This window comes from Alosa alosa, chromosome 7 (genome assembly GCF_017589495.1).
Source record: "Alosa alosa isolate M-15738 ecotype Scorff River chromosome 7, AALO_Geno_1.1, whole genome shotgun sequence".
NCBI classification, from domain to species: domain Eukaryota; kingdom Metazoa; phylum Chordata; class Actinopteri; order Clupeiformes; family Clupeidae; genus Alosa; species Alosa alosa.
This window is the reverse complement of record NC_063195.1, coordinates 21,908,618-21,921,674: the sequence shown is the minus strand read 5'-3', so window position 1 is coordinate 21,921,674 and position 13,057 is coordinate 21,908,618. Positions and strand designations below refer to the sequence as shown.

At 43.9% G+C, this 13,057-nt stretch overlaps 1 protein-coding gene across 1 annotated transcript in view; it reads left to right on the top strand.

The window, feature by feature from the left end:
* The window catches only part of ttyh3b (tweety family member 3b), a 48,700-nt gene extending 39,006 nt beyond the window's left edge, over positions 1 to 9,694 (top strand). Inside the window, exons 12-15 of the mRNA XM_048248192.1 lie at positions 2,204 to 2,340; positions 5,431 to 5,610; positions 6,970 to 7,045; positions 8,425 to 9,694. Of these exons, the coding sequence (XP_048104149.1) occupies positions 2,204 to 2,340; positions 5,431 to 5,610; positions 6,970 to 7,045; positions 8,425 to 8,673 (642 nt within the window). The 3' untranslated portion in view covers positions 8,674 to 9,694. The remainder of the gene's footprint in view (positions 1 to 2,203; positions 2,341 to 5,430; positions 5,611 to 6,969; positions 7,046 to 8,424) is intronic.
* The last annotated feature ends 3,363 nt before the right edge of the window (positions 9,695 to 13,057 follow it).

Genomic DNA, 13,057 nt, shown 5'->3' with positions numbered 1-13,057 from the left:
CATGCCCAGTGTGTGTGTGTGTGTGTGTGTGTGGGCGTCTGTATTTATGTTTGCTCTCGCCCATGTGACTGTTAAATGGCTCTGTGTGCACAAGTGTGTGATTTCACAAGCACGCGTGCACGTGCAAATGTGTCCAACTGAATCTGCAAACCTGTTTACATGGTGTGTCCCTGTCCCTCACACTAACCTTCAACCATAAGGACGTTGCCCCCAACCAAAATTCTATGTGTGCACAAATGCATACACACACACACACACACACACACACACACACACACACACACACACACATACACACACACACACACAGACACACACACACAAATACACACATACACACACACACACACACACACACACACAAATACACTCACACATATACACACACACACACGGCACAACACACACATAACACATGGTACAATCCCCATAACAACAGAGTGGGGCACTCTACCCACAGTCCCAAGGGCCAGCTTCCTCCCCCACATCTGGCTAATCTATTCAGTTATGGATCAAAAGGCATGCTTCTGCATTGATCTGCACAAGAGAGCCTTTCTTTCACTCCATAGACTGACTATTTATGCCACTGAGAGGCAGTGGGACAGAATGGTGTCTTTTGAGGGAACCCATGCAGAGCCAAAGTGGGCTCTAGGGGGTTTCGAAGAATACATAGCTGATTTCCCTCCCTGTCCGGATTTGCAATGGTGATTTGCTTGTCAATGACTGACTGCATGGGGGACAGATGCCTTCTCAGTATAGCACAAACATACACATAGACACACACACACACACACACACACAAACTTTCTTGTTCTCTCTTTCTCTCTGTTTTCCTTGCTCTCTTGCTTTCTAGTACACTCAAGCATATATGCTTAAATATGTGCTCTCTTTCTCTCTCTCACACACACACACACACACACACACACAAACATGTGCACATATGTGACCCTGCAAGGTGAAACCAGTCGCTTTGGTAAAATGTACAAAATTATTATTGTTATTGTGCTCAAATAAACTAAGCTTTCCAACGATATGTATATCGATGGTATTGCCAAAAGTATCGCTAAGATAACCGCATCCAATGTTGGCATGGTTCTCCCATCACGATACGCCAGAAAAGGTGAAAATCACCTTTTTAAGTAAATTGTCACGTGCGATAGCGTGAGGGCACAGTTATTACAGAGAGGGTGAAATAGTCAAAACTTATGTTTTTCCGTGAAATTTGTTCACAATATGAAAGTGTAGACTGTATAGTGTCGAATTATGCGAAGACGTGAAATTCGACATTTTACCCCATATGTTTGTTTATCGTGGATTTTCTCAAAATAGCACCGTGCGCAAAGCGACTGGTTTCGCCTTGCAGGGTCACATATATGTAGAAACAGCCTTGCTTACTTAGCGGTACTCTCTTTCTATCCTTGCTTACTTAGCGATGCTCAGATGGATCTCAAGAACTCATTGCCTCTTTCACACACACACACACACACACACACACACACACACACACACACACACACACACACACACACACACACACACACCCACCCTCCTCTCTGTTTCCTGCAGTAATTACAGTCATTTGCAGGCCTTTCATGTAGGCATAAAGCAGCCCCTCAGTGCTTACATGTGCAGAGAGCAGAGCAAGTTTCCTCTGCAGATCCATCACTCCTCCACTGGAAAGAACTCTTTTAAGACTTCCTCCCTCCCTCCCTCCCTCTCCTCTCTCTCTCTCTCTTTCTCTCTTTTTTACCACCATGACACTTGCTCACAATTGTTCTCTGTTCATCTCACTCTCTCCTGCACACTCTCTCTTTTCTCTTTCTCACTCTTTTCTCTTTCTCTCTCTTCTCTTTCTCTCCTCTTTATCTCTCTTTCTCTCTCTCACTCTTCTCTTTCTCTCTCTTCTCTTTCTCTCTCTTTTCTCTTTCTCACTCTCTTCTCTTTTCTCTCTTTTTCTCTTTCTCTCTCTTCTCTTTCTCTCTCTCACTCTCTTCTCTTTCTCTCTCTTCTCTTTCTCTCTCACTCTCTTTCTCTCTCTCACTCTCTTCTCTCTCTCTCTCTCTTCTCTTTCTCTCTCTTTTCTCTTTCTCTCTCTCAATTACATCCCTTCTGCCATTTTTTCTCTTTTACTCATCCTTTCTTCCTCATCCTCTCTTCCTCTCTCTCCCTCCCTCATCCCCCCCTCATCCCCCTCTCTCTACAGGACTATGTCCAGGCGCTGACCGGTCTTTGCTACGACGGTGTCGAGGGTCTGATCTACCTGGTGCTCTTCTCCTTCGTCACTGCGCTCATGTTCAGCTCCATCGTCTGCAGCGTGCCCCACACCTGGCAGGGCAAAAGGTGAGGCCTCAGGTCCCAGGGGTCAGGGTTCAAAGGTCGCGCTGGTGACTGCGGGGCCACCTCAGAGTTCAAGGAACCAGCCACCCACATTTGTGCACCTGTCAGAGACGATCAGTGGCCTCCTCTGGCATACTTTCTGTTTATTCCATATATTTATTCCGGATACTGTATGTACAATCTACATGTTAGTACACATTCCATACAGTCTATGAATTAAAGTTCTAGTCTGAAATATGTGGCTTTAACACCAGTAATGCTAAAAGTTATTTGACCTTATGAAAGTGGTAGACTACAGTGTAGATGTTGCTGTTACATGTCTGTACAGCCATGCTATTGGCACAGAAATTGTCATACACACAACCCGGGAAGTTCAACTCAGAGTTCAGACTGTGAGTGAACTGAGCTAATTTGGCTCAAAGAGGTGCAGAAGTTCACTTAAAGCCAGAGGAGGTCTCTCTCGTCTCTGAGGCGTGCTGCAGTCTCACTCGTTTTTGTCTGTTTTCGTCCTGTTGCGTCTCGTCCTGTTAGTCTGTCTGTGCCTCACTTTGTCCCTGATGAACATCAATTCACACTGATGTTTTTGTCTATTTATATTGTCATTGTCATGTTTTTTTTTTGTTTGTTTGTTTTTAATTTCATGGTCCTTTTTTGTTGTTGTTTTTTTGTTTTGTTTTTTTCTCGTTGTGTTTCTTGTTTCCCCGCCACACCCCCCTCACCCCTCTTGTCTCCCTGATTTGGAACACCGGCAGATTATTTCTGTGAAAAAGAAATTAAATTTGATTAAATTTGCCCATATTTGGCCAGAATGTTGTGGACATGACTCTAACAAAAAGGAGTAGTGACTCATACTGGAACAAGGAGAATCAAAGGCTGGAAGCAGGTCAATTGTGACTCCATGAAACACCAACACGCTTCATAAGACTAACACCCTTGTGAAAGACACACAGAGCAAAGAGGCATGTGATCTGTGGTGCATTAGAAAATGGCATCATAACGCTACAGTTGATACGGACCAACTGTTTTGTAGTGCGATTACAGGGATTTCATGTTATGGAATCACTTATCCTGTGAATAGCCTACGTCTCAAATGCTGTTTGAGTGTGTGTGTGTGTGTGTGTGTGTGTGTGTGTGTGTGTGTGTGTGCATGCATGTGAGTTGGAGAGTCGTGAAGAATATAAGGCTTTGCTCTCAGACCAGCAGTTGGATTTCGACCTCCCAGCAGTAAGGCCACTGCTGCCCTCTAGTGGAGAGCAGGTGCATCATCTCAAACCCAAAAACACCTCCGTGTTCTGACACAGCACGTCAGTTACTGGCAAAAGACTTTGACAACCCACTTTATTTGCTACAGGTGACCTTTCAATGAAGGTAGCAAAGCCACTAGGAGTGGGTGGTATTTTGACCTTCTTTAACTTTAAACGAGCTGTGCAGAATTCTGTAAGGTTCAGTTTGTTTTGACTTGCATAGTATTCAGTGCAGTGGCATATGTGGTGCGCGTGGTGTTACGTGTGTAAGACGTAAGCTACAGAGCTAGCTTGTTTGCATGCTAGCTTCAGTGGATATAGTGGACCACACACACAGCAATAGGTGTTGTTGACAAACACAAAACGGCTGTTTCTTCGCATTCTGTTGCTATCTATCTATCGTTTTATGTTTCTATCGGCATTTTGTCATAAAAAAAAACTTATACAGGACCTTTCACTGGACTGGTTTAAAGAGTGGAGAGTGTTTTTATGTAATTTATTTATTTTTATTTATGTAGATGATGTAGTAGTAGATGCTAACACATGCAGATGAAAGAGGAAAATAAATTACTAAGGCATTAGACAGCTCTTTTATATATAAATCAGGTGGCATCCAAATCTGTTCCATCCAGAATGATCTAATCACATATTGTTTCCTTTGGTATACATTTCTTTTATTTCTTTTTATTTTTTTCTTTGGCGATCATGGACCTTCCTTTTGGTCATTTTTGGCCAAAACAGATTTTGAGTCGTCTTTTTGTATTCTTGTGGTGTCTCATGGTAATCTTAACCTCCCTACCCCCATCCCCCTCACAAATATTTCACTCATCGTTTAGATGCATGCAACTGACGTACCCTTAGGAAAAATGCCTGCATCTCTGAATATTTATCCTATTGTGATCTCCCTTACAGAGGAATCAATCTTGAGTCGTTTTCTACAGATCATATGGGTGCATGGTGAGAGAGAGAGAGAGAGAGGTTGAGAGAATTGTTGATATCGATAGCTGTTGGGACTAAAGATGAATTCTGCCCCTTGAAATAGCCAATGTGATGACAAACATCTTTAAATATTTATTTTAGCCCGTTGTGACCCAGTTTTCTTTCTTTTTTTTCTCTAAATTAATCACTGACGTTTTATAATGTACTTTTGGGGTTGAATGCATCTTTCATGGTTAAGGCCAATTTGTAGTCCAGTGGACAAATGTTTTTTGACAACAAGACAATCAATTTGGAGGACCCCAGAAGCTGCTCTCATTTTTGGTCTCAGAATTTGAAAGCATCTTTATATCTGGAGCTACCTGGCTAGCAGACTAACAGCAGGCCAACAACAAAGCCTTAAAGAGGCATTAAAGTGTCTACTCTATGCCCATTCCTATTCCTTCCTGTTTTTAGTTAGCCAGCAAGCTTGGGAATTTGATATGTGTTTTATGTACTGCTCGTAAGTTGTCATTAAATACGGACCACATACAATCCACATTGAACCCACAGTACAATCCACATTGAACCCATGTTGAATGACACTTGTCTCTGTGACTATCAGTTGGCCTGTAGTTTGATGATATACTGGTTTGTCTGAAACGTGTGTGAAAGAGTGTGCTGCGTGTGTTGACAAAGTGAAGAGATGTGAAGACCAACGACCAAATCGTATAAGCTAGCGGTGGATTTGGAGAAGAGCCGTAACTGGTGGGTTAGCTGGTGGATTGGTTAGCATGGATGTTATCTCACTCTTCTATTTCCCCCTCCCTCACCTACCCCCCAACCTGACCTCACCCCACCCCACCCCGTAATCACCCCTTCCTCCACCCTCTCCCCAACCACCCCCACCCCCGAACCCCCTCGACTTCCGAAGGAGTGAGGACGATGACGGTGACGAGTCTTCTGCGGCCCACGGCACGCGGCAGCCTCACGATAACCTGTACCGCGTGCACATGCCCAGCCTGTACAGCTGCGGCAGCAGCACGTACGGTAGCGAGGCTAGCCTCCCGGCCGCGGCTCACACCGTCAGCAACGCGCCCGTAACCGAGTACATGTGAGTGTAGCGCAACGCTAACGCTATGTGTATATATCTACAATGCTGCATGACTGGAGAAGGATTAGTGGATTTATGCTAGCCTAAAGCACCCCCAATGCCCCCGTAAGGCACTAAGAATATGCTAGGCATTGATAAAACACGCCTAAGTTTAGCTAATGCTATTTAGAAGTACTGCATGGTCAAACATTGACATTTAGATGAATCAACCTGCTGCTAGGCAATAAGTGTGAAGCTTAAAAACATGGGTTTAGCTAACATTGGTGCTAACCACTTACCATGCATGGAGTGAGAATATCACAGTGCACCATTAACAGTAAATGCTAGGCTATTCACACATGGCATTAGCATGAGCTAACAGCTAGTACTGCATGGAGATTTTCATTGTTACATATCATTACACTTCTAAGTCATGTTATTTTTTAACAGTGCTCGTTACAAATGTTATTATTAAAATCATGAATCTAATACTGATCATATACTACACTTAATATACTTCTTTGATAGCCAGAATAGTCCCAGATCCATTTAGCAGTAAATAGTTAGCTCCTTTTACTGTATACAAATACTTTGTGTTACACAGTATTTATAATACATGTAAATCCTGACTTATGAAGCAAATACACTACATATGATGAGTCCATCTCTCTAAGGTATGTAGCTCTAACCTCCTTCACACAGGACATTAACTTGGCTAATTTAGGGTGCCATAATCTGCCCATGCCACTGATGTACATTAATAACCAAAGAATCCTCATCATACAAATCTAGCACACATTGATGAGCAATTGCTAGTGTTAAGTGGACCTTTTTAAACACACTTAACAGTGGTAGAGGAATGCATTAGACCATCCCACGAGCATAATCTCCATTGCATGATCAAGCTGTCAATCATTTCATGAAGGTAGTCAAGATGTAGTCGACCCTTGTTTTTAATCAGAGTCCGATTCTGAGAGGAGTGAACCAATCAGGAAACTCCATGTTATAGTAACTGACAAATAGGGGTTTACTACCCTTTTCTCAACATTAAAAATAACTTCCACATAACCCTTCAACTTACTTTCACACAATCCTTCAACACATATACTTTCACATAACCATTCAACTGTTCAACATATAATTAAAAAATATATAACTCACATATGGTAGGCCTATATATATTAACATATACCATAAAAAAGCCTAAACAGGAAATTAGGGCAATCTAGAGTGAGGAAATTAGGTGAACAACATGCACCATTCCCCTACTATGTGGGTTACCAGCTGTTTTGGGAGGGTAGAGTCCCCCCCTGCCCTCCCCTCGAGTCGACCCGGCGAGGCGGGAGCCAGTGTAACCACCGTCTCTCATTTGTGACGCAGGAGCCAGAATGCTAACTTTCAGAACCCCCGCTGCGAGAACACTCCTCTGATTGGCAGGGAGTCCCCTCCGCCCTCTGTAAGTGCACACTTCGCTCACTTCCTGTTGTTGAGTGGACACAACACACACACACGCTATGCACACACACACACACATGCTCGCACTACACATTCACACAAACACTACACTACTCATCGCAACCCTCCGTGAAGTGAGCTCTACACTGTTTTGAGTGGACACACACACACCCATCCCTAGTGAAGCACATACTCCATTCACCTTTAGGGAACATGGCTACAGGTAAATTGTGTATTCCTGCTTCCCGTTTTTATGGGTACATTGTGTGTAGGAACGTTATTGCGTTATTTGGACATTATGGTACTGTGGGTACATTTTATGGTGTATTCTTGCTTTGTGGTTACATTTTAAAAATTATCATTTTATAATTATGATTTATTTATTTTTATTATTGCCTATAATACATTACTTTCTACATAAATCCATCTAAATATAGAACCTTATTTTAAGGGTATGTTTTTACATTATTTTACTTCAACTGTTTGACATTTTCACCCACCAAACCCAATAGAATTCTAGAAACCTCTTAAACTCTTGACACATAACTCGTCCTCAAAAACACCACCCATCACACGCAATTCTTGCCATTTGACACAGTGAGTTACCACTTCACAGAGGGTACTGCCCCATCTAGGGTCATTTTGGCAGCCTGGACAGTCATACACACAGGACCTTATCTATAAGAGAAGGGCTGTTGACGGAGGACACAGCTCTTCTCCGCTATTGGTCTAATAAGTAGTCAATCACTGCCCGAGCCAATCACAGCTCTCTGTCGTCAACACTTCCTGTGAGCGACCGGAGAGGTGGCTGATGGGAAAATGCATGAAGACTGCATGAAGCCACCCTGCCACCCACCCAAGGAACATTTTCGGGGGACATTTCACCTTTTAGCGGGCGTCTTGTCATGTCGCGCACGAATCCCTTTTTCCTCTTTTCCGTTGTTTCAGTTCTATTTCTCAGTCCCTTCTTCATCCTACTCCCCTGCCCCCCCCCCCGAGTACCCTCCCCAACAGCTGCCATTTTAATATCCTTTTTTTTTTTTTAATGGGGGGGTTTAGCATGCAAAGGGGAATTCTTCACACCTTAATTTTGCAACGTCCCAAGGACTTGAAGGGATAAGAGGAGGCATCTCTCTGGTTGGTTTGTTTTTTTATTTGCTGTGCGCATGTGTATATGATAACCCCCATCTTTGCAGTGCTAAAGCACAAAAGCGGAAAGAAAAAAAAATCATACAAAGTTTTCTCTTGAGCGAGTGACAGAATGCAAGAGAGACCATTGTTCACATCAGACTGTATGGGGCCTTGATTCCGTGGTTATGGTAGACTCTGTTTTTTTTTTTTTGTTTGTGCCTCTCTGCGGAATTCGGCTTCTTCTCCAAGACCGAACGATTCCATGGGATGATGTGCACTGCACCTCTTGTTCGTAGCTATGGCAACAAATTTGCAATTTCTTCCCTCCTCCTCCTCCTCCTCCCAACATCCCCCCTACCCCTCCAGCATGTTTGTCTTTACTGTTCTGTGAACCCAGCCCCTGTCGCTGCCCCCCCCTTCCCATCCACCCCACATGTCCCCCACTTTGGTACAGCCCATGGTGTGAAGCAACCCCCCCCCCAGTCCTTATTCATGTAGTCTAGTCCTGCAATGTAACTGTGTGCTTCCTGCTTCTAAGAGGCATTTTGCTTTACACCCCTCGTGGCTTCGTTTGTCATTCTTCCTGGAGGCTGTCATGAGTTGTATATGTGTGTGGAGTTCTTTTTCTCTTTTTTTTCTTTCTTAAATTCACCCCAGGAACTAAAACCATGTTTGACCTCATGCTGTGCTTCAGCTGCAATCACTTCCCAGGTCATTTTGATAACTGATTCCCCTGCTTCATAATATTATGCCTCTGTAACATCACCCGCCCCTCAGCTTTCCTTGTTGGCCTTTGCAAGGCCCCCCTAAGCTAATTCTTTTTTTAACAACATCAGGCTGTCCAAATGACTCATCGACTGTTGTTTGTATGTGTGTTTGTGGTGTTTGTTATGTGTTGTATGTATATGTTGTTTGTGAACTCTTTTCCCCTTACCCTCCTAGCCTTAAAAGTACCTGTTTGTTTGCATATTTGCACACATTCACATGCACACACACACACACAAATGCATGCTTATAGACTTGAGAGGTCCGTTAAGAGCAAGGATAGAACACAATTTGAAGGTCACATTCATTGTACAGTTTGGAAATAAAAATAAACACAAATCTTCCTCTCCACATTATTCTAATCACCATAGCAACATGCAAAAACTGTAATCTGATCTACTTTAACAAAGCTTTAACCTCTGTAGCTGCTGATTTCTGGAACACATAGAAACAGCACCCTCTTGTGGTGACAAGACAGTATGTCTACCTAGCTCAATACAAATCAACATATTCCTCTTTTTCACTCTTCCTGTTGTTTAGCCTCTCTCCCTGTTTATTGTCTCTCTATCACACTCACCCCTTCTCTCTTTCTCTCTTTCTTTTTAACACCTGTTCTTCCCCCCTCACTCACTTTTTTCCCTCTCTGTCTCAATCTCTTCCATCTTCCAATCTCCTCCTCTCCCTTTTCTCTCTTTTGTCTCTTTCTCTTAACCCCTCTCCTTCTCAACCCATCTTTCATCTGTCTCTCTCAACCCATCCCCTCTAACTATCTCTTCTCTCCGTTCTTGTCTTCTATCTCTCTCTCTTCCTTCCCCTCCTTTCCTTCCTCCCTCTCTCTTCTCTCCAGAGTACACCCTAAGCATGAGGCTGGTACCCTGGCCAACAGCCGTCCCGACCAGCAGCAGCAGCAGCAGCAACAACAACAACAACAACAGCAACAGACCCCCGGTGGCCGAGCAGAGCAGCACCAGCACCTGGGCTGACTGACCCCGCTCTACCCTCAACCCCACCCTCACATGGAAACCCCTGCGCCACCCCCCCTGCCCCGACCCCCACCCCCACCCCCACCCCCACCTCCGTCCCGATTCCCACAGCCGTTCTGCCCCTAACAGTCGGCCCAACTCCGCCATCCACCGGCCACATTCCTCCATACACTAACACACCCTACCTGCCCCCCACAAGGGATCACGACGCAACTCAACTCAGCAACCCATCCACTGCTCTGGTATCTACTAGTCACCCCTGGGAATAGCCTCCGCCATCCAACGGCCACATTCCTCCATACACTAACACACGCTACCTGCTACCTACCATGACGCAACTCAACTCGACTCAACTCAGCAACCTAGCCACTACTCTGGCATCTACTGGTCATCCCTGGGAATAACCCTCCTCACCTCTCTCAATGTGTGAAAACCACAAGTCTGACATCGTTTGATCATCCCTGGGAAGAACCCCTTAATGCGCACCTGGGGACAACCCACAAAGTCCAATTCAATACTCTGGTATCCACTGGTCAGCCCTGGGGCACACACTAAAGGAAACATTTTAAATGAGTCTGAGATCCATTAGCCATCTAAACAAGGTATGTCAATAGGCCAATTAAAATAGTCACAAAACAAACATTTTAATCAAACTCTGTAATCCATTAGTCATCCTGAAAAACAGACTGATTTTTGAACTTGAAATTTCAACTTGAAATACTCAAAAGTCATTCTCTCCAATTGATTGATAATCCTAAGAAAAACCAAAGTGTCTCTTTCCTATCCATTGGATATCCCAAAATACCCAAAGTAACCCTGCACAATCGATTGGTTATCTTGAACCCCCTAGTCCATGCAATTCATTTAATGAAAAAAAGATTGATACATGATAATACTTTATCATAGCAATCAAACCCTGCAATCCATGAATTCATGAAAAACCCTACTTCTATTTCCTTGTCCATCGGCTAAGCTATGTATTCTGCCGGTCATCGGTGACCTTTGTCCTTTAAATCATGTTAACACCTCAGCTACCTACAAATATTTATAAAGTTTTTAAAATACATCACAGCTGTATTTTCCCCAAAGCATTGTTCTTCTACAGTCATCTCAGCTCAAGAGAGAGTGAGTGTTTAGAAAAAAACACTCTCTTGTAATTTCACCACCAACCGACACAACGTCACAACAAGGCTTTCAGGAGATTGCAGCCTGCAGATCGATACAAACAGAGATCAAATGTGATCATCCCCCCCAACCCCCCCCGTTGCCCCTCTGGCCTCTCCTAGCCCTCTAACCATCCCCCTGAAATCAAATTTCACCCTCTGTGATCGATTAAGCGGCCTGTTGAACGCCACTAATGGCCCACCTGCCCAGCAGCAGTCACAGCCACAGCTGGAAGACGACGTGGCACCACCATCTGGATCCAACACTGCCAATAGCCCACAGTCCTGGAAGACGAAGGAAGGAAGGAAATGAAGCGAGGAAGCAGCAAGTTTTAATCCATCTCAAACCGGGTCTTAAAAGCCTACAGGAATAAAAAAAAAACAACAACAAAAAAAAAAACCACTACCTCCACCCTCTACGATGAACACAACGACGGACCACTCGCTCAACCTGGATGTTTAAACAAGGCACACACACACACACACACACACACACACACACACACACAGATACCATTCCCTCTTCAGCTACAGCCATAGACAATCTGAGCCATTCACTCTTTGTATATGTTCTGATTTGTGTGTGTGTGTCTGAGAGAGGGAGGGAGTAGTGTATCTGGGACTGTACTAGTTAGACTAGCACAGGTCGCCCAGTTACTAGACTACAGTATGCACACACACACAGTAGAGCAGGATAACACATAGAGTAGTTTTGTGTGTGTGTGTGTGTGTGTGTGTGTGTGTGTGTGTGTGTGTGTGTGTGTGTGTGTGTGAATCCATAGGGAGCAGTATGCCACAGCACATTAATCTCAATACTAATGTATATACTAAGTGTTTTTATAGGCGCATAATGGAGGATAGACTCCACTTGTTTTGGTGCACTGCCTATCTCTCCCTCCTCTCTCCCTCCTTCTCTCTCTCTCCCTCCCTCTATTTTTCTCCCATCCTTCTCACTCCCTCTCCCTCCCCTTTGTCCCCTCTCCTCCTCTCTAAGTCTTGTGTCTATGTATAGAGACTATATGAACAGTCTAAGGACATTCTTCTTCATTTTAAGGACATCAGTCTTGTTATCAAAGCCTTGGCAGATGACTAGAGCGGTGTGCCGATCTGTGGTGGTACATGTTTTGTTTTGAAATGGTTATTTTAGGGGGGCATACCTAAATATTTAATGTATGTGTGTGTGTGTGTGTGTGTGTGCAGTAATTGCATTATGCACGGTGGAAATGCTCTACTCTGATTTGCAATGGGTATTGCTAATTGCTGTTTTTGTTCTGAGCACATACATACGTGAGCTGAATCACACACACACACACACACACACACATAACACACACAAACACATGTAAAATCTTTCCCTGAAGCTGAAGTATATTGTACCCTCCCGGATTATTGGCACCTCTGCTAAAGTTGCCTAAAAACCAGTCTTTAGCAGAGGTGCCAATAATTCTGGAGGGTACTGTACATACGTGAGCTGAATCACACACACACACACACACACAAACACACACACATGTAAAATCTTTCCCTGAAGCTGAAGTATATTGGCCCGTCATTTGGCATCATAAAAGACAATGAGGGGAAAAAATGGACAAAACAGGGAAGACATGGAGAAAACAACGTGAAGACCACTTTATCTTAATTTAGTGTTTTGTTATTTTATCTCGTTTTGTATTTCGAGAGACAGCGGAATGGAGGTTCAGAAGGAGCAGTAGTGAGCGTTGCGTTGGATTGCCTCCCAGACTGGAATCTGAAGGAGATGCCGTGAACAGGGGGGATGTGATTGAATGAAGGAGTAGAAATCGAACCACACGTACTGTACATCCCCCATTCTTTTCTTTTTCAAGCCTTTCACCTGGAATGCTGTCCCCCCCACACGCCATTTTCTAGGACTAGCTGAACATGAAGACTAACTCAAAAGCGGTTAAGAGGGAATCCTACAACAAAACAAACAATAAAAAAACCTCTGACCGT